The sequence below is a fragment of the Arabidopsis thaliana genome, chromosome 3 (genome assembly GCF_000001735.4).
Source record: "Arabidopsis thaliana chromosome 3, partial sequence".
NCBI lineage: Eukaryota > Viridiplantae > Streptophyta > Magnoliopsida > Brassicales > Brassicaceae > Arabidopsis > Arabidopsis thaliana.
Window position 1 is genome coordinate 1,491,840 of NC_003074.8, and position 16,909 is coordinate 1,508,748.

The 16,909-nt window shown below is 38.1% G+C and overlaps 8 protein-coding genes across 13 annotated transcripts; 2 read left to right on the forward strand and 6 right to left on the reverse strand.

The window, feature by feature from the left end:
- Positions 1-244: 244 nt before the first annotated feature.
- On the forward strand, positions 245-3,558 carry AT3G05230 (Signal peptidase subunit). Of its 2 annotated transcripts, none has more exons than NM_111396.4 (6): positions 245-590; positions 823-870; positions 1,006-1,068; positions 1,179-1,232; positions 1,320-1,406; positions 1,488-3,558. In NM_111396.4, exons 1-6 carry the CDS (start codon positions 465-467, stop codon positions 1,611-1,613), a joined length of 504 nt encoding a protein of 167 aa, NP_566250.1. In that variant the 5' UTR covers positions 245-464; the 3' UTR covers positions 1,614-3,558. The 2 variants fall into 2 exon arrangements, with proteins under 2 accessions (NP_566250.1, NP_001030641.1); NM_001035564.2 differs by having other exon boundaries at positions 310-590; positions 1,320-1,411; positions 1,494-1,550.
- Positions 1,845-3,542, reverse strand: MEF19 (mitochondrial editing factor 19; the record flags this gene model as incomplete). Its single annotated transcript, NM_111397.2, has 1 exon — positions 1,845-3,542. One exon carries the CDS (start codon positions 3,540-3,542, stop codon positions 1,845-1,847), a length of 1,698 nt encoding a protein of 565 aa, NP_187175.2.
- A 174-nt stretch (positions 3,559-3,732) lies between the features above and the next one.
- On the forward strand, positions 3,733-5,684 carry AT3G05250 (RING/U-box superfamily protein). Of its 3 annotated transcripts, NM_111398.3 has the most exons (7): positions 3,733-3,913; positions 4,200-4,294; positions 4,374-4,453; positions 4,545-4,600; positions 4,807-4,919; positions 5,043-5,104; positions 5,236-5,684. In NM_111398.3, exons 1-7 carry the CDS (start codon positions 3,796-3,798, stop codon positions 5,546-5,548), a joined length of 837 nt encoding a protein of 278 aa, NP_187176.2. In that variant the 5' UTR covers positions 3,733-3,795; the 3' UTR covers positions 5,549-5,684. The 3 variants fall into 3 exon arrangements, with proteins under 3 accessions (NP_187176.2, NP_001326905.1, NP_001326906.1); NM_001337572.1 differs by having other exon boundaries at positions 4,200-4,453; NM_001337573.1 differs by lacking the exons at positions 3,733-3,913; positions 4,200-4,294 and having other exon boundaries at positions 4,303-4,453; positions 5,236-5,644.
- AT3G05260 (NAD(P)-binding Rossmann-fold superfamily protein) lies at positions 5,644-7,257 on the reverse strand. The gene is made up of 4 exons (NM_111399.5): positions 6,967-7,257; positions 6,416-6,789; positions 5,970-6,328; positions 5,644-5,848 (listed from the first exon to the last, which is right to left on the reverse strand). The coding sequence occupies exons 1-4, from the start codon at positions 7,078-7,080 to the stop codon at positions 5,826-5,828; spliced, it is 870 nt and encodes a 289-aa protein (NP_187177.1). The 5' UTR covers positions 7,081-7,257; the 3' UTR covers positions 5,644-5,825.
- A 1,271-nt stretch (positions 7,258-8,528) lies between these two features.
- On the reverse strand, positions 8,529-11,642 carry AT3G05270 (filament-like protein (DUF869)). Of its 3 annotated transcripts, none has more exons than NM_111400.3 (5): positions 11,410-11,642; positions 10,977-11,121; positions 10,701-10,866; positions 9,164-10,617; positions 8,599-9,080 (listed from the first exon to the last, which is right to left on the reverse strand). In NM_111400.3, the coding sequence occupies exons 2-5, from the start codon at positions 11,085-11,087 to the stop codon at positions 8,964-8,966; spliced, it is 1,848 nt and encodes a 615-aa protein (NP_187178.2). In that variant the 5' UTR covers positions 11,088-11,121; positions 11,410-11,642; the 3' UTR covers positions 8,599-8,963. The 3 variants fall into 3 exon arrangements, with proteins under 3 accessions (NP_001326801.1, NP_187178.2, NP_001118579.1); NM_001125107.2 differs by having other exon boundaries at positions 10,977-11,167; NM_001337574.1 differs by having other exon boundaries at positions 8,529-9,080; positions 10,977-11,642.
- A 207-nt stretch (positions 11,643-11,849) lies between these two features.
- Positions 11,850-13,882, reverse strand: AT3G05280 (Integral membrane Yip1 family protein). The gene is made up of 6 exons (NM_111401.5): positions 13,656-13,882; positions 13,519-13,558; positions 13,151-13,231; positions 12,798-12,987; positions 12,450-12,717; positions 11,850-12,359 (listed from the first exon to the last, which is right to left on the reverse strand). The coding sequence occupies exons 1-6, from the start codon at positions 13,713-13,715 to the stop codon at positions 12,153-12,155; spliced, it is 846 nt and encodes a 281-aa protein (NP_187179.2). The 5' UTR covers positions 13,716-13,882; the 3' UTR covers positions 11,850-12,152.
- Positions 13,883-13,991: 109 nt separating this feature from the next.
- Positions 13,992-15,996, reverse strand: PNC1 (peroxisomal adenine nucleotide carrier 1). Its single transcript, NM_111402.5, has 5 exons — positions 15,633-15,996; positions 15,298-15,529; positions 14,975-15,121; positions 14,717-14,874; positions 13,992-14,578 (listed from the first exon to the last, which is right to left on the reverse strand). Exons 1-5 carry the CDS (start codon positions 15,773-15,775, stop codon positions 14,290-14,292), a joined length of 969 nt encoding a protein of 322 aa, NP_566251.1. The 5' UTR covers positions 15,776-15,996; the 3' UTR covers positions 13,992-14,289.
- Positions 15,997-16,184: 188 nt separating this feature from the next.
- AT3G05300 (Cytidine/deoxycytidylate deaminase family protein) lies at positions 16,185-16,772 on the reverse strand (the record flags this gene model as incomplete). Its single annotated transcript, NM_111403.1, has 3 exons — positions 16,592-16,772; positions 16,424-16,528; positions 16,185-16,364 (listed from the first exon to the last, which is right to left on the reverse strand). The coding sequence occupies exons 1-3, from the start codon at positions 16,646-16,648 to the stop codon at positions 16,185-16,187; spliced, it is 342 nt and encodes a 113-aa protein (NP_187181.1). The 5' UTR covers positions 16,649-16,772.
- Positions 16,773-16,909: the final 137 nt, after the last annotated feature.

Sequence of the window (16,909 nt, forward strand, 5' to 3'; positions counted from 1 at the left end):
GGCCTGAAAGAGTGGCATGCCTTAGCCTTGTAATAAACTAATCCCGGTTTAATCAGTCAATCATATTAATATGATACCACTTACTAATACGGAAAACTTCCCTTCTATGCTTAAGTCAAGTCAAATTTTATGACAAAAAGACTCCAATTCGTAACAAGAAAAATTATACATAACCAATATCTCAAGAGATTTATTCTTAAACCGAAATACCGGTTTACATAGTACCGGGTGGGTGATTATACGTGTCTTGACCAATCACATTACAGAGACTATAACTAAAGAGAGAAATTAATGGATACTTGAAAAGAAAAAAAGAAAAAAAAACGCTCGTCTTCTTCTTCTTCTTCTTCTTATATTACTTCTTCCTCCCACACAGACAAATTTTGTAACGAAGACGGGATCGCGATAAGATCACGGTGATCGAAAAGCCCTAAGAAGTATTTTCAAGGGAAAGGGACTTAAAGATGCATACTTTTGGTTACAGAGCAAATGCTCTGCTCACTTTCGCAGTCACGGCTCTTGCTTTCATTTGCGCAATCGCGTCCTTCTCAGACAAATTCAGCAACCAAAATCCTTCTGCTGAGATCCAGGTGTTTGAAATTGTTTAATTTTGGTTTATTACATGTATCGATCGCTTCTTATGTGGTGGATCTGCGTATGAATGCCTTGATTTGTGACGGATTAAGTTGTTTCTGTGTCTAGCGAATTGATCTTCGTTTGATTTGATTGTGGGAATTATAATGTAAATGTATTAAGTTGTTTCTATGGATCTTGGAACCATGGAAAAGCCTGAGTTTTAATTTGGTTGTGTTGTGCTTGCAGATACTTAATATCAATCGGTTTAAGAAGCAATCTCATGGTAACGATGAGGTAACATTTTCATGGTTTCCTTAAGTTTATAGTATACATACATCTGGAGCTTTCTCTTCATTACCGAGTTTCTCGAGTTCCCTCTATCGATTGCTTATATTCAAATTGTTGACCATTTGTTTACATGTCATGCAGGTCAGCTTGACACTGGACATATCAGCAGACTTGCAATCACTTTTTACTTGGAACACCAAACAGGTTTCTTGCAGTCCTTGTCCTTTGATATTACCTTAAGCCATTGCATAATAGACTGCTCCTGGAGGAAACTATTTTACTAAAATGCTGACATAAATAGAAAATGTTTGCAGGTTTTTGTTTTCGTAGCAGCAGAGTATGAAACCCCAAAGAATTCCCTGAATCAGGTATGACAGCTGAATGCAAAGGCTTCTTCTTAGGATTGACTTAAGATTGGAACTCTTCACCAATGGATATTGACATTTCGTTTGCAGGTTTCTCTATGGGATGCCATTATTCCTGCCAAGGAACATGCCAAATTCCGGATTCAAGTCTCAAACAAGTACCGTTTCATCGATCAGGTACAGTAAACAAGCTGGACAAGTCTTCTGCGTTTTTACTTCGTCAGAAACGGAAACTGATCATCATTTGGGATTTTTCAGGGACAGAATCTTCGGGGCAAAGACTTCAACTTGACATTACACTGGCATGTCATGCCCAAGACCGGGAAGATGTTTGCTGACAAGATAGTCTTGCCTGGTTACAGTTTACCAGATGCATACAGATGATGAAGATTGAATAAAACATCAAACCTAGTCCAAGACTTTTTGTATTTCAGTTTTCTGAAAAGTTTTAGACTTTCTTTTATTCCAAAGAAAACTAATTCAAAAGTACTATTGTTCTCTTAGAATCAAACAAAACTATTCTTTTTAGTGATCTTAATTAGTTGTTAATGAGGTGAAAATCACGACCTCTTAATTTAAAATAAGGTTTATAACGAGGTCAAGTAGGACCCTGAATTAGAACATTGTTTCAACAGAACTATGACCTAAAACTTTATCTACCCTTTTGCTCTTCATGGATTCTCTAATTAGCTTAACATCAGCCCATCGGCCAGCTTTGGCGTATATATTAGATAGAAGAACATAGATTCCGCTACCAAGTTCTTCTGGCTCAGCAACCATGGATCTTATCCGATCAGTGAGCTCGAGATTTTCATGTATATCACAACCATTTAACAATGCACCCCATATATTAACATTGGGTTTTACCGGCATAGTCTTTACCAATCTCTCTGCCTCTTCAAAACGACCAGCACGGCTCAAGATATCAACCATACATCCATAGTGTTCAACTGTTGGTTCTAAGCCGTGAAGATCTCTCATTTCTGCAAAGTATCTCTGTCCTTCCTCAACTAAACCTATGTGGCTACACGCATATAAGACCCCGAGATATGTGATTCCATCAGGTGTAGCATTACCTTTCTCTTGCATCCTCTGGAATATACTCAATGCTTCATTCCCGTGGCCGTGACTGGCTAACCCAATGATCACAACGGTCCAAGCTATTGTATCTTTCTTCTCCAGATCTTCAAACGCTTTTTTTGCGCTCTCAGCATCACCGGTTTTAGCATACATATTTACAAGTGCACAAACTATGGCAGCATCCTTCACAAAGCCGGTTTTCGATACATAAGCGTGAATCGATTGTCCCAATTGTGAACATCCTTGGATCATGGAAGCTCTGATAACACTCAAAAAGGTTACTTTATCAGGAGCTATACCCAAATCAAGCATATCCAAAAACATACACAGTGCTTCCTCTGCATCACCGTTCTGACTATACCCTGTAATGATGGAGTTCCAAGAAACCAAGGTTCTCTCAGGCATTCCATCGAACAGATACCTCGCAGTTCTCAGATCTCCACATTTAGCATACATATCAATGAGACTTGTAGCCAAAATCACATTGAATCCAACTTTGGACTGAAAATATGGATCAAAGCCTAATCCTTGAAGAAACCCATGAAACCATTTCCCAGTCACAATGTCTTTACATCTACCACAAGCAACCAAAAGATCCACCATTATTGTCTCATTTGCCTTCACACCATTACTCTGCATCTCCCTAAACGCCTCAATAGCGTCACTAAACCGATTGTTATTCACAAAACCAGAAATCAAACTTCCCCAAGCAACAACGTTCCACTGAGGAATATCCTCAAAAACTCTCAAACCATAATTCACTTCTCCACAACACATATACATATGAAGCAAGCAAGTAGAAACATACATATTCACTTCAAACCCAGTTTTCACAACAAACCCATGAACACAACTCCCGAATTGAATATCCCTTAACCCAGAACAAGCCTTAAGAACATAAGGAAAAGTGAAATAATCCGGAGAATAACCTTTTCGAAGCATTTCTTGGTAAAAGATCAATGCTTTATCTGGATTTGGACTGTTTGAGTAGCCTCTGATCATAGAGTTCCATATATAAACACTTGGACAATCGATACTTTCGAAAACTGATCTCGCGTAGCTGAGATTCATAGTCTCAGGACAAGTAGTGCAGAAATCTATGAGTCGGCTTAGAGGAATGACGTTTCTGATAACTGAGGATTTGATCATTAAACCATGGAGTTGATTCAGTTCCACCAATGATCTGCAATTCTCTAGCTGAGAGAGAATTGGTTTGTAGTGCTTCTTCATCATATTCTTTGATTATCATGAAATTCAAAGGCAATGTTTTTTTTTAATTCTGGAACCATAACAAACAAAAACTCATCAAAGTGACGGGTAAATTTTGGTAATTTAAAATAGTTTGGGTTTATTTTGAATGTTGAAAGAGTTTAAGGATTATTTTGAAAGTTTCAACAAAAGAAAAATATAACCTGTGTTTAGTCACAACGACGCCGTAACGCTGAATCAGCGCCAAGCGGAGAGAGACCTGAGTCAGTGAGTTGGTATGGCGGCGAAGGAGATCGCCGGCGGGAGCGGTTCTATTGACGATGGATCCGATTTTGATCCATGTCCTATTTGCCTTGGACAATTCCTCCGTGAATCCTACCTTGATACCTGTTTCCGTACGCTTCTTCTCTTTTTCAGTTTTCTGTTAAAACTTGTGGTTAGATGCTTCTTGATTTCATCTAGAATTTGAAGTTTTGAGTGTGTATTCAAAGATTCAATCTTTTTTTTCTGTGAACAATTTAATCAGATTGATTAGTTAATTCCAAAAAGAGATTAGATTGATTAGCTCTTGTGTATCTTAGATAGACCATAGTAGGTTTATGGTTAAGGTAATGACTGAGACCTTCGTCCATGAACTGATTAGAACATATATGTTTGTTTTGATTTTATGTTTTGTTGCAGACAAGTTTTGTTTCAATTGTATAAAACAATGGATCAAAGTTGTTTCAAGCAAGGCCTCTAAGCAACGTTCCTCAGTGACATGTCCTCTCTGTAAGGTCTGCTTCTTGGAAACGCTCTTTTCTGCTCACAACACCTTGAAGAACTTGTTTACAGGAATGACCATAACTTATGCAGACAGAGAATTTATCCATCATCCACAACTACGATGGATGTTCTTTTGAGCGGCATTATATCGACCCGAATATTCCAGATGGGTAGGTTAGCTTGTGGTTTCCTTGATTTGAATATATATGTGTTCTGAGAATTTCGTGATATCTTACTCTACTTTCATCTTCTTGTTTTCAGTTTTGTATTAACAAAAGAACAGAGATACAGGTTGCAGTGTTACTACACCGAATCAGGTTTTTCCCTTCTCTGCACTTACTTTGAGATCAAAACACACTTGCGCATAATATTCAATACCATTACAATAGTTGGGAATCCGTTACTCGATTTAGTTTGGAATAATAAACTGATAGAAAGTAGATTCAAATGTGTTTATCAATCAAGAATGAAAGTTTTACAAGAATTCCCTTCTCTTTCTCGGTCTCTTTGTGGTCTTAACCAGGTTTCCTCGCCGATGTATTCGATGTTGCACGGTTTTGGAAGCTGCAAAAGTTTCTCCAGCCGAACCGGTGCCTTGAAGCCTGGTTGAGGAGGGAGCTTCAAGCTCTGATGCAGGTTTGCTTCTGTACAAAATCCCTTTCATGGATATTTCTGCCTTTTTGCTGTTATCTTCTTGTTCAGTTGTTCGCAAAGATGATTTTGTTCTTTGTTTGCTTCAATTTTTTCCCTTGTCTATAGGAGGAAGATGTTGATATTGTTCTGCATCATTTGGTCGGTGTGATGGAATCCTTCTGCAAAAGGTAATTGTTTTAAGGAGAATGTAAAAACTTAGAACTCGTGGGTATATATTTTGATTGGCTAGAGTTTTAACTGGTCAAAGTAGAAGTTTGATGTTTTGCTCATGAATAGTCTCTATTTCTCTCATATTCAGAATCAAACAGAGACGCAAACAAGAAACAAGAAGCGCAGAGACAACAAATCAAGAACAATTCAAAGCAGTTGTCTCAGAAGCAGCACGTCCATTTGTAATGGCGAGAACAGACCGATTTGTGGATGAACTTGAACTCTTTCTGGCCGCGGGACTAAACTTGGAGGCTTATGATGCAATCTATAAGCAGGGTTTAGAGGGGAACAACCGAAGAGAGATCGGTGCAGCTAGTGAAGAAAGAGAAGAAGTGGAAGAACATAATGTAAGAACACGAGTGACTCCTTATTTGTTTATCTTCGAGGAAGACTCAGACTGAGACAAAACACTTATCACTTCTGTACCATATAAAGAAACTCATAACTTCGATTAATGATATACCAGTTTCGATTTGTTTGTTTTACTTTGTGTAATGCTAACGAAACCAACCATACCATTTTATTCTGTTCTCTTTTGTTTTCTTCATATTATTCTTCTTTTAAAAAAACGACAAAACAACATATCACCTTATTACATCACACGACTATACTACTGGATATACTCTCTTTGTAAGAACTTCCTAAACAGAGTCATGTACATAAGCACTTATTGCAAGCTCAAGCGTTCACGATAAGACCACCTGCACAAAAACACGTTTGTGTTATAATAGACGAAAACAGAGATCAATTTGTTAAACCAAAGAAACAGAGGACTCTGATGGAATGCCCAATCCGGTCTAACCACGTCAAATTAGAACTTACCGTTTGGATGGAGGATTTGGCCGGTGTAGTAAGATGAGCAATGGTTACAAGCCAAGAAAACGTAGGAAGGAGCCACTTCCACAGGCTGAGCCGCTCTTTTCATCGGTGTCTCTGACCCAAACTGTTTGATCGCTTCTTCAGAGAACGATGCGGGTATCAGTGGAGTCCAGACCGGACCAGGAGCGACACCGTTCACACGAATGCCCTTTGGTGCAAGCTGAAGAGCTAACCCACGTGTGAAAGAAACGATGGCTCCTTTCGTAGCTGTGTACTCTAGTAAGCTTGAGTTTCCTGCGTATGCAACAACCGACGTCGTATTGATGATGCTGCTCCCTTCCTTCATGTGCTTTAACGCATATCTACAATAAATTACGACCAATTAACTCTAACCGGATCAATTAGTTTCAGAACCTAAGTTCGAGTTTCAGTTTTTTTTTTTTACTCACTTAACCAAGAAAAACTGCGAGAAGATGTTGGTACGGAACACTCTCTCAAGCCTAGCCTCATCGATATCCTCAATGGAAACCTCATGCTGCTCAGCTGCACAATTCACAAGCACATCGATGCGTCCAAAGGAGTTCACAACTTCCTCAACGACCCTCTTGCAATTCTCTTCAAACCCTAAATCAGTAGCGATCATGATCGGCTCTTTAGCTTCCCTTGTCTTAACCTCGTGAAGCAAACGCAGCGTTTCTTCTGCGTCTTTGTCCTCTCTACCTTTAACGTACGTGAAAGCCACGCTCGCTCCTTCAAGTGCATAGCAGTGACACACTGCTTTACCTATCCCTGAGTCTCCTCCTGTCACGAGTGCCACTTTTCCCTGCGGATAATTTTAAAGATACCTTGTATTACAAGTAGAAGTAGGTGTGTATAAAGGGCAAGTTTTCTTTAATATCCTTCACATATTAGTTAGTAATTCATATTGGTTTGCTGATATCTGATTTATTCTTAAACCATAGACAAAACGGGATAGAAAAAACAATCGAAGCCTATATACATGAAGTTTGTTGGAAGGTTTATAGTTAGAACTAGAGAACTCGGGAGTTGGTTCCATGACATGTTGTATCCCTGGTTGTGTCTCTTGCTTCTGCGGCGGAAACCCACTTGCCATTTTCCTATTTTCCTTTCAGAGTATTCGAAAATTTCCGGGAAAGGTTTTGGTTATTGGCGACCGAGAAAATTACCGTAGAGATCGACAGAAACAAATAAGATAAAGAAGGTGTCAAAAAGTGAGAGCTTCTTTGAGTGACGTGCCACGTTGCATCTCAATTTAGATGACGTGTACAAGCCATTGCAACGGTGCAGCCAGGGAGGAGTCCACGTGGGGAAAATCAGCTTATTTGGGATAACCACTAGTCCCATTCAGATATATACAACATTGGCATGCTTCATGACAATTGACACATAGATGCCTGGCTATTTGAGGCCTCTCTTTGTGTACATCAATAAAATTGATTTTATCTTTGATTTAGGTTTTTTTGTTTGTTTGTGGAACAAGGCGCATAAAAGTTCTTCTTTCTAGATTTTTTGTGTTCATCACGTTTGTAACCAGATATCATAGTTACTACTTTTTAAAAATAAATAGTCTCAAAATCTTATTTTTAAGTCTTAACAAAGGTACACAATTATATACAGACGGTAACTTAGAATCGTGATCGGTTTGAAAACGTTTATAATTTATAGAGAAGGAAAATTTTAAAAATAAAAGTTAAAATTTAATTACGTTTAAATAAACTGAACTTAACACCTCTAATCGATTTCAATAAATTCTATGGTTTTCAGCGTAATTTAAAATATATTATTATACTATAAAAATTACAAAAAGAATTCTTAAAACTTAGTTAGAAAACCGGAAATTAAATTTAAAACGTTTTTAGTTAAAAAGAAAATCTAAAAAATAAATGTTAAAATTTAATTACATCTAAACAAATTGAACTTAACACCTCTAACCGATCTTAAGAGATTCTAACCGGATGCTAAGTTCGATTGGTTTCCAACGTAATTTGAAAATTAACAGTTAAATTTTAAATTTTCTTTTAAAAATATATATTTTTATACTTCAAAATTAAGATATTTCATTAAAAAAATAAAAGTGAGAAAGCAACAAACCTAGATTTGGTGACTCGTCCAGCCATGGAAACTCCAAAGCTGCTGCTACTTGCTCTTCGCTTTCACTGTCCCTCCCTCGCATCATTAGCCGCCGTCTACATAACCCACCAATGAAAGTGTTGCGGTGGTGATCCGTATGGAATTAGGGTTTGACTGTAGAAGGTAGTCACGTAATATCGAATGCACAACAGACGATATAGAGATCAATCTACGAAACGAGACGATCAATCTCTGAGATGAATCCGTTGAGATCTTCTTCTCAGGTTTCTCAGATGAATTTGTTGCAGAGACATGGAATCATCGGCTTTACAAGATTGGCGATCAAACATTGGCAAAATTTGTTCGACACGTATCAAAAAGAAAAAGAATAGAGGTTATAAGGAGATAATGAATGGTTTTACTTTCGAACAAGGAGAATGAATATGATTTTGATTTCGATTTCTGAGAGAGACGACGAGTATTTATAAGGAAAAGAATCGTTTGTTTCCTTTTATCGACAATTTTGGTTGTTTCCTTTTAATTTGTTTGGACTACAAAAAAAAGGAAATTGATCACAACGGTCATAAATAATTACAACGGTCCTTAATCCCTTGTATATTTGATTTGACCTTGACAATAGTCAATAGAATCTGAATGGATATAATTTTATAAAATTTGAAAGAAAAACTATAATCTTCTCTTTCCATTGTTTCTATTGACAAATAATCTCAATCCTGTTTACTTTCTCATGTATACAGAGACTCCTTTTTGTTCATGTGTTCTCTACTACACTTTTATGTTCATCAATGGGATCTCCAAGTCTCTTTTGCAGATAAACTGCTCATCAACATCATCCACATTTCAGAGTCTATTCATTCTTCTCACCATTCACGAAGCTCCTGCTCCTCAAGATTCAATCAAGAAATCTTCAAATGTAGCTAGTGACTGTAATCGCTGCCCCAGCGACGCAATGGTTCTCTGGCACTCTGCAAACTTTGAAGCAGCCACTGCTAGTTCCTTCTCCTGTCATTGTCACATTGTCATCAAGGAGTTTTATTACAAAAAGAAATTAACTTGCGAGTTCCTAAGAGAGGATATAAACTTACCTGCTTCAGCTCAAAACCTTTGATATGGTTAGGCGCAGGCTCTGTTTCTTGATGATGCTCGAGTTCTTGTTTTAGTTTTGAGATCTCATCTTGCAGTTCGTTGCACTTTGAATTGTGTTTTGCTGATAAAGCACGTTCCTTCTCTGTGACGTCTTCCAGTGATTTGATTTTCAAGATCAAAGATTCCGCTTCTGCTTCGACATCTTTAAGTCTTGATTCAATCGCTTCAGTTTTCCCGTTTGCAGCCTTTAAACCATCCTCAGCTGCTTCTTTTGCATCCTTTGTTAGATGCAGCAGAGTTTGAAGCTCTGTTAACTTTCTCTCTGTCTCCTTTAGCCGATTTTGCGATGTCTCAAGCTGCTTTTTCGTTCCATTTAAACACATGGTCAGTTCCAGCTTCTCTGCTCTTCTAGTCTCTAGTTCTGACAGATTCACTTGTGCTTTGTTTAACTGTCTTTGAAGATCCTCCATTTGCTTTCCTGATTCACCCAACAACAACTCTAGTTCCTGGTTCTCTGCTTCTAGTTTCTTCATCTCCGATAACTTCCCCTCTATCTCCTTTAGTCGACTCTGCAATGCCTCGATCTGCTCTTTGGATCCGTTCAAAGCCATCTCCAATTGTAGTTTCTCTACCTCTACCATCTCTACTTTTTCTTCCAGTTCAGAAATTCTGCGAAGCGAGGTTTTGAGTTCATGCTTTAGTTGGTTAACGTGAGCATTAGATTTCTCTAACTCCTTGTTACTCTCTGAATGTTTTCTTCCAGGTTCAGAATGCGGCAAAGCAGCGAGCTTTTCCATCTCGAGAAAATCATCCATCAAACCAATATCTACTGAAGTAGCCATTGAACTTTTCCCAATAATCTTCTCTGATGGACTCTGCATTTCATTATCACTAAAAGAAACTCTCCCGGAATAGTCTGATTGGTTATCTATAGAAGATTTGAGGTCACTGGAATTGTCTGATCTCCGAACCATGACTCTCAGTTTCCTGCATTCCGCTTCAAGTTTAGTCAACTTTTTGATCCCTTCCAACTGTTGTTTACTTGCAGACTCAGCAGCCTGAGTGCTTAAGTCCCTCTCTATAGTTCTAATCTTGACCTCCTCAGATTTTGAAAGTAGTTGAAGCTTCAAAGCAGAGTTCTCTTTCTCTAAAGCCTCAAGTTTCGGGTAAAGGTCTTCGTGGACCGAAGAAGTAGTAACGTCTTGTCTAGCTTGGAGCTCCTCGATTCGGGCTTCAAGTTGAGATTTTGTAGTTTCCCATTCTTTGCATTTATTGTTAATAGCTTCTTCGATCTTCTGATTTTGCTCTTCTCTTCCTTGCCAGAGTTGCCTCACGCATTCCTTAAGCGCACTATCAAGATGACTATTTCGATCCTCGAGAGCCGAAACCTTACTTGTAGAAGCATCAAGCTGTTGCTTCAGAGCCGCAGCTTCGTTCTCTGCCTTTTCCCAACCTAGATGTACATTCGTTTATTAACCAAGAACTAAATTCGGTTTCTGCTACAAAAAGAAAATGTGACAAGACACAAGAACTAACCTGAGACAGCTTCCTCTGCAACTTTAGCATGCTGTTTAGCAAGATCTTCTTTTAAACTGACATTTAAAAGAGCTGCAGAGAGCCTCTCCGTAAGAATCTTGATATCCGCCGTTGCCTCTTCTTCTCGTGTTACCGGTTTAGAGTTTAATTCCGGTGATTGAGATCTCTGAAGTTTCACACACAAATTACAAAACCAAATAACACAATCAAAATGATTAATTCCAAGATTTCACCACAATCACATAATGTCACAAAGGCATTGCAAAAAAGTGTAACCTGATCGTCAGAGAATCTTTCAGAGTGAGAAGAGACAGAGCCAGTACTCTCAGTTTCGCCGGGACTTTTCTCAGATGACTTTCTCCGCCATAACCAGCTCCTCCGGTCCATATCCAAAACCACCAAACATTCAGACCAAACTCATCTGCAACAATCTCAACAGCAGACTTTAACTCCAATTTAGTTGCGACCTAAAATATTTAAAAGGAGGAAGCTTTAAAAATGGGGCAAAATTTATTGATCTCACTTATAATTCACTCTCTGACAAAAAAAAAACAATATTTTTCCCAACAAGAAAATCTCTTGCCAAATACCCCAATCAATTTTCAGAAAAAGAAAGAAAGTGTTTGGTGATTTTGATTGCTTGAGATGTAATAAAAAGATGAACAAACGTAACAGAGTACCTAACTTAACACCACATCCACATACATACCTCAAATCTCACGCCAAGAGAAGTTGAAATAATTGAAGGAAGAAGATTTGTGTGAATCTGGCTTCGATATTCAACGGCCATGTTCACTAAAGAACAGATTGATTAGTTTTTTTTTTTTTTATAAAGAGAGTAGGAAAAAAAGAAATTAAAAAAGTGGAAGTCTCGATGATTGAGACCCACATGATAGATAATGTGTTGCTATTATACTTGTTATTTTTTTTCTTATAAATTATTTTGTGAAGAAAATTCGACATCTATCTTACAGCCAAACACTGAAAAACAACAAATATTTAACAAGAAGAGAAAAATAGAAGATGTTTCGGAATTGGTTATTGACGTAATGTGGAAGAATATTTACAGAATTGTCAGATATGTACCAGTGTAAGGAAATATATTAGCGAAGACAGCCGTATCCGTACAAATCTTTGTTAGACCCTATAGAATTCAAGTTTCTGGGGTCCTTTTATTTCATAAAAAATATTAAAATAAATCCTTCTACTGTTTTTTTTCTCTTGAAATTGTTTTGAGAGACAGAAAGTTTGAACATCACAGCAGCTACAAATCGATTTTGTTATAACACTATTTTCTACAAAGTAAATCATGGAGTGTAAATAAATGGAACAGTATCCAAACGGTACAAAATTGGGTAACTCAGAGGAGAAGAAACATTATAGCATCTACAGATATCAGAATTCATTACCTTTTTTGTTCTATAAAGATCAAGTTTCAAATTTCTTTTTGAATCATACTTTGACATTGAAGATATAGAGCTTTAGCACAACTGCAAGAGCGAGCTGCAAAAGAAAGATGCTGGCGATAATCAGGATCGATCTCTCTCCAGCGGAATTGATATGCGCTTTGAGGTTCAAAGCCACAAATGTTGCGGACATGAACCCAGCTACACCTGCGATGACCCATCTGAAAATCTCCACTGGCACGACCGAGAGACACTGCAGTGTCAGAAACAGATTAATAAGTCAAAGTCTCATTATATTCAGATGTTTCCATATGTATCAGAATTTATAGGAGAGATTTGGTACCAATGCTGGGATAAAGACGAAAAGGGAATAGCCATAAAGACAGAAGAGTTGGACTAGGCCTGATGGTGCAGAGAAGTATTTGAGAACGACATATAATGCGAGAGGAACAATTGTGACATAGCCATAGAATACTCCTGCAGACCAAGTCACTAGATTAATATCGTAGTTCCATTCTTGTTTCTTCCATTTGTGTGCTATGTATGTGACAAATGTGCCGATAGATGCTGCAACGAATATCAAGGTGGTGCAGATCCAGAATGGACCATACCTGAAAAATATAATCAATTTTTTGAGCATTTGAGAATTCACCTCTAAGTTGAAAAGAGATAAGAAAGACGAAACTCTTACAAGTCAGGTTTATCAGCTGTCTTCTCTGTAAATGTTCCACGGAATGGGAAAAGGGATTCTTTGAGTCTCTCAACTACATCGGAAGTGTCGACATCAAAGAAGGGCTTGTAAGCACCAACAGTGAATTTATGAAGCCAGCCACCAGACTGAGGTTCATCTGTACTACCATTACCATGCCCAGAAAATGAATCTGCAACAATTCAAAATTATACTATAAGCCTTAAGATATACAGAATGGCAAAGATTGGGACCACGCAATCAACATGAACCAGTCGATGAACACGTTTCCACATCTAAATTCTTCAATCTACTTGCTCAAACATTCGGAAATTCTGAAGTCGAGAGAATCTTACCGTCAGCATCACGAGGGGGATTACTACCACCAGAGATCTTGCCCTGAGTAGCAGATGGAGGAAAAGTTTGTAGATTTGACTCTGCAAAACAATGCATCCCTCAATCACAACTTAACATGAACATAACCATGTCAAATCAAACCACACTTCTACTATTGGCTAAACCCTCATCTGTTCAAACTACAGTTTAATTCAAAATCCATAGCCATTACCTAACAAATTGCAGTAATCTTAGCTAAGATTCAACATAGTCTTACGTCCCAGAGAAAAAAAAAGGCCTATAATTCCAAATAAAATCGTTCTTTCCCTAAACGCTCTAATATCAATTTCACCTCAGCAACCAAAAATCATAAAAACGAGAATGTTACCTGCGAATTTGACGGTGGTATGGCCTGGATCTGGAACAGACTACGATTGACACAAACAAATCTAGATCAGATCGGAAGAATCAGTGTAGGGACGAGCACTCATGTAAACATTCGAGATCGAGACATAAAAAACTTACAGGTACAGATCCAGAGACTTTCTGGCTGTCTATAGTCGTGTAGTTCCCGCCGGACATCATCTTGTTCCGATCTTCCGTTCGATTCTCTCTGAAGAAACGATATTGGCCTTGAAGAAATCTATACTACTCCGGTCCAATGAGATTTGACGGGAACCAATATGGCAAAACCTTCTTTTTTCTTTTTCATTTAGAAGCATCGGCCCACTATGTGTTTTTATTTTTTTATTTTTCTCTTATTTTATTTTTAAAATAGGGTAATATGTTAAAATTCAACGTTTGCAAAAAAGATACACAACAACAAATTGATATGCAAAATTTATCCAGCTAATTATTGTTACGCTTAAAGTTGAAGATTCCAAAGATTTGGGAGATATCTCACAATGATCAAAAACTAATGAAGCTCAACAATCCATACAATAATGTTATAAATTTGAGTTTCTTAAGAAACGTTCATATTACATCATTTTCTTTGATTCTTCTACACAAAGATTCTTACTTTTATTACACCCCAACTACACACAATAACCCACCTAGAACACAATCCGGCTACAACCAATTTTACATAACTGATGTAGATCATTCATCATCTAATACAACTTACAAGGACGTGAAATAAGCTTGGTGGTGGGAGTCTCTAAGGACTTCTTAACTTACCCTTTGTGTTTGTGAGAAACAGGGTTCTACGGATAGCTAGAATGAGAATCCATGTCGTTGCTGTGATTTTCTCCTTGATCATCAATAGCAATGCTGAGCTCAAGACAGTCTTCAAGATTTGAGCCTGCAAGCCCTTAAAGAACCCTAACATTCCTTCTTTTCTCCATATGGCATACACAACCCCTGGAATTGTTTTCCTTGTTCTTCTTCTCGGCTTCTTTGTTTCGTTTTCCTTCGACTCATCCGCAGCTTGAATCATCACCTTGCACCTGCAAAATTGAGCCCAATATGATGTCTGACTCAGCCAAAGTCTTAAAATTATGTGACTTGAGAAGTTCATCTGAGCCAGAAAGTTCACTAGGGTGAAATCAAGAATACTAGTAATCTTTGTCCAACAGGTAAAATACCTGATTGCTGGATATGTGAGCACGGTGGCAACACTTTTGGAGACCGCACCTAAGACAAACGCCATAAAGGCAGAGAGCACTACCGGAGAAGAACCATTCTCGGCTTTTGCATTTTTCTGCTTAAGAAGGTGCTGTTTCAGCTGATCAAACACTGTATACTGCAAAGAGTAACCAACTATTTCAGCCAGTCATGTTGTCAAGTGACATTGAAGTGAGCTACTCGAGTCGATAGCTCATGGCTTTACATGAGAAATGTACCTGAATTGCAGGATTTGAAGTCAATAAAAGAGAGATCCCTAGGCCATCAAATGCGTCTGCCCATGAACCCTCTGTTAAGGTCTTCCACAACCCTTTTGATTCTCCAAACTCACTAGTTTGCATCCTTGATGAAGCTGTATCTAGAGGCTACACAAAGATAAGACTCAGTGCTTTAATTCATCGATACTGCAACAAGACGATCATAGCACATTATGTAGCAAACTAGACCTCAACTTTTCATTCCAACACCAAGACTTCAATTGTTTAACAAGAACTCCAAAACATAACATAGCTAATCTCAGAGATCATCAAGGTAAACGTACCTGAATTAAGACAGAAGTACAAGCCCCAGCAGCAGCAGCAATGAGCAAATTAGCCTTAGTTCCAATTGATTTAGAACCAGTCCTTTCACTATGAACTCTCTTGAAATAGCTATAGCTATAAAAGTAGATGAACTGAGAAATGAAAGACTGAAAATTCTTAGTTCCAAGGCCTTGATACAGTGAAAAGACTTGTCCTTTAGAAATTGCCTCCCACATAACATCGGAAAGATATCTGCAAATATCACCCAAAAAAAAAAACCATTACAAAAAAAACACGAGAGGAGACCGACACTATCTATAGAAACCGATGCACCCAAATCAAAGGATAAAGAAACCTGTATTTTTGCTGACCACGAGCTCGAACCTCGGCTTGGAACTTTGATTTACATGTATCAAGAGGATACAAGATCGTTGTACTCAGAAGCGACCCAATAGCTCCCGAGGTTGCTTCCGACACCGATTCCAAATCGACACCCATCTCTCCGATCTGCGACAGCGACGAACAGATTGAGGTTGTGTGTCCTCGCCTCTGGGAAGACAATTTGGGTAGGTGAAATCCGTAAAGCGATCATATGATTTTGCCTCGGGAGTTTAAAAAGACGTCAATATTGACGGCGTTAACATCGCCGTTATGCTGAGATTTGATGCTTCTCTCTCTATTTGGTACACAGACATTGGTTTAAAGTTTAAACCGTATAAAATGATAAAATTACAAGAAGAAAGTTGATATATATGGCATTGCAAGAAGAAAGTATATTACATACATACATACAATTTCTAAATGGACGAAAGTAAACACAAGCCAACATTAACAGTAACTGATAAAGAGGGTTTAAGCAAATACATTTCTGATGAAGAAAAGAAAGAAGATAAAAAGAGCTTACGAGTTACGATAAACTGAACTTCCCCTTTGTATTCTGAAACACTTGCTCGGCGATACTCAGATCGAGTTTTGTAATCTCTAGGTTAGAGTTATGGTAGCACCCAACGCCTCTCACACCATCTGCTAAGATCCTATTGAACCCAATGGCTAAAGCTGCTTCGACTTTCGCCTCGTACACCAATCTCTGTTTACAAAGTAATCAAGACGAGGTTTCAGAAAGAAGAAACAAAAAGTTCTTATTACCTTGAGCCTTGAGAGATGGATGGCTCCAAAACACATGGGACAAGGCTCGCATGATGCGTAAATCTCGCATTCCGATAGCTTAATTTCATTCAGTTTCTTGCATGCCTGTGTGTTCGCCATAATTAGAAACATGTCATTTTTGTTTTGTTACTTGAAGAAGATTACTACCTCTCTAATGGCTATGACTTCTGCATGTGCCGTTGGATCTTTGTATTTGAAAACCATGTTGTGGCAGCTCACTACAATATCGTTCTTATGAACAATAACAGCCCAAACGGATAACCATCACCACACTCAACTCCAATATATGCCTCTTCAACAGCTTGGCTTAAAAATTTATCGCCCCTAGCTGATCAAATCGACAAACAATGAAACAAGTAACGTAAAGACTGCAGAAATATAAAGTGGTCAGTCAGTTAAAGAAATTCAAACAAATTCTTGTCGTCTTAGCTAAATCAACAACATACTCAATTCTAAATGAAATCG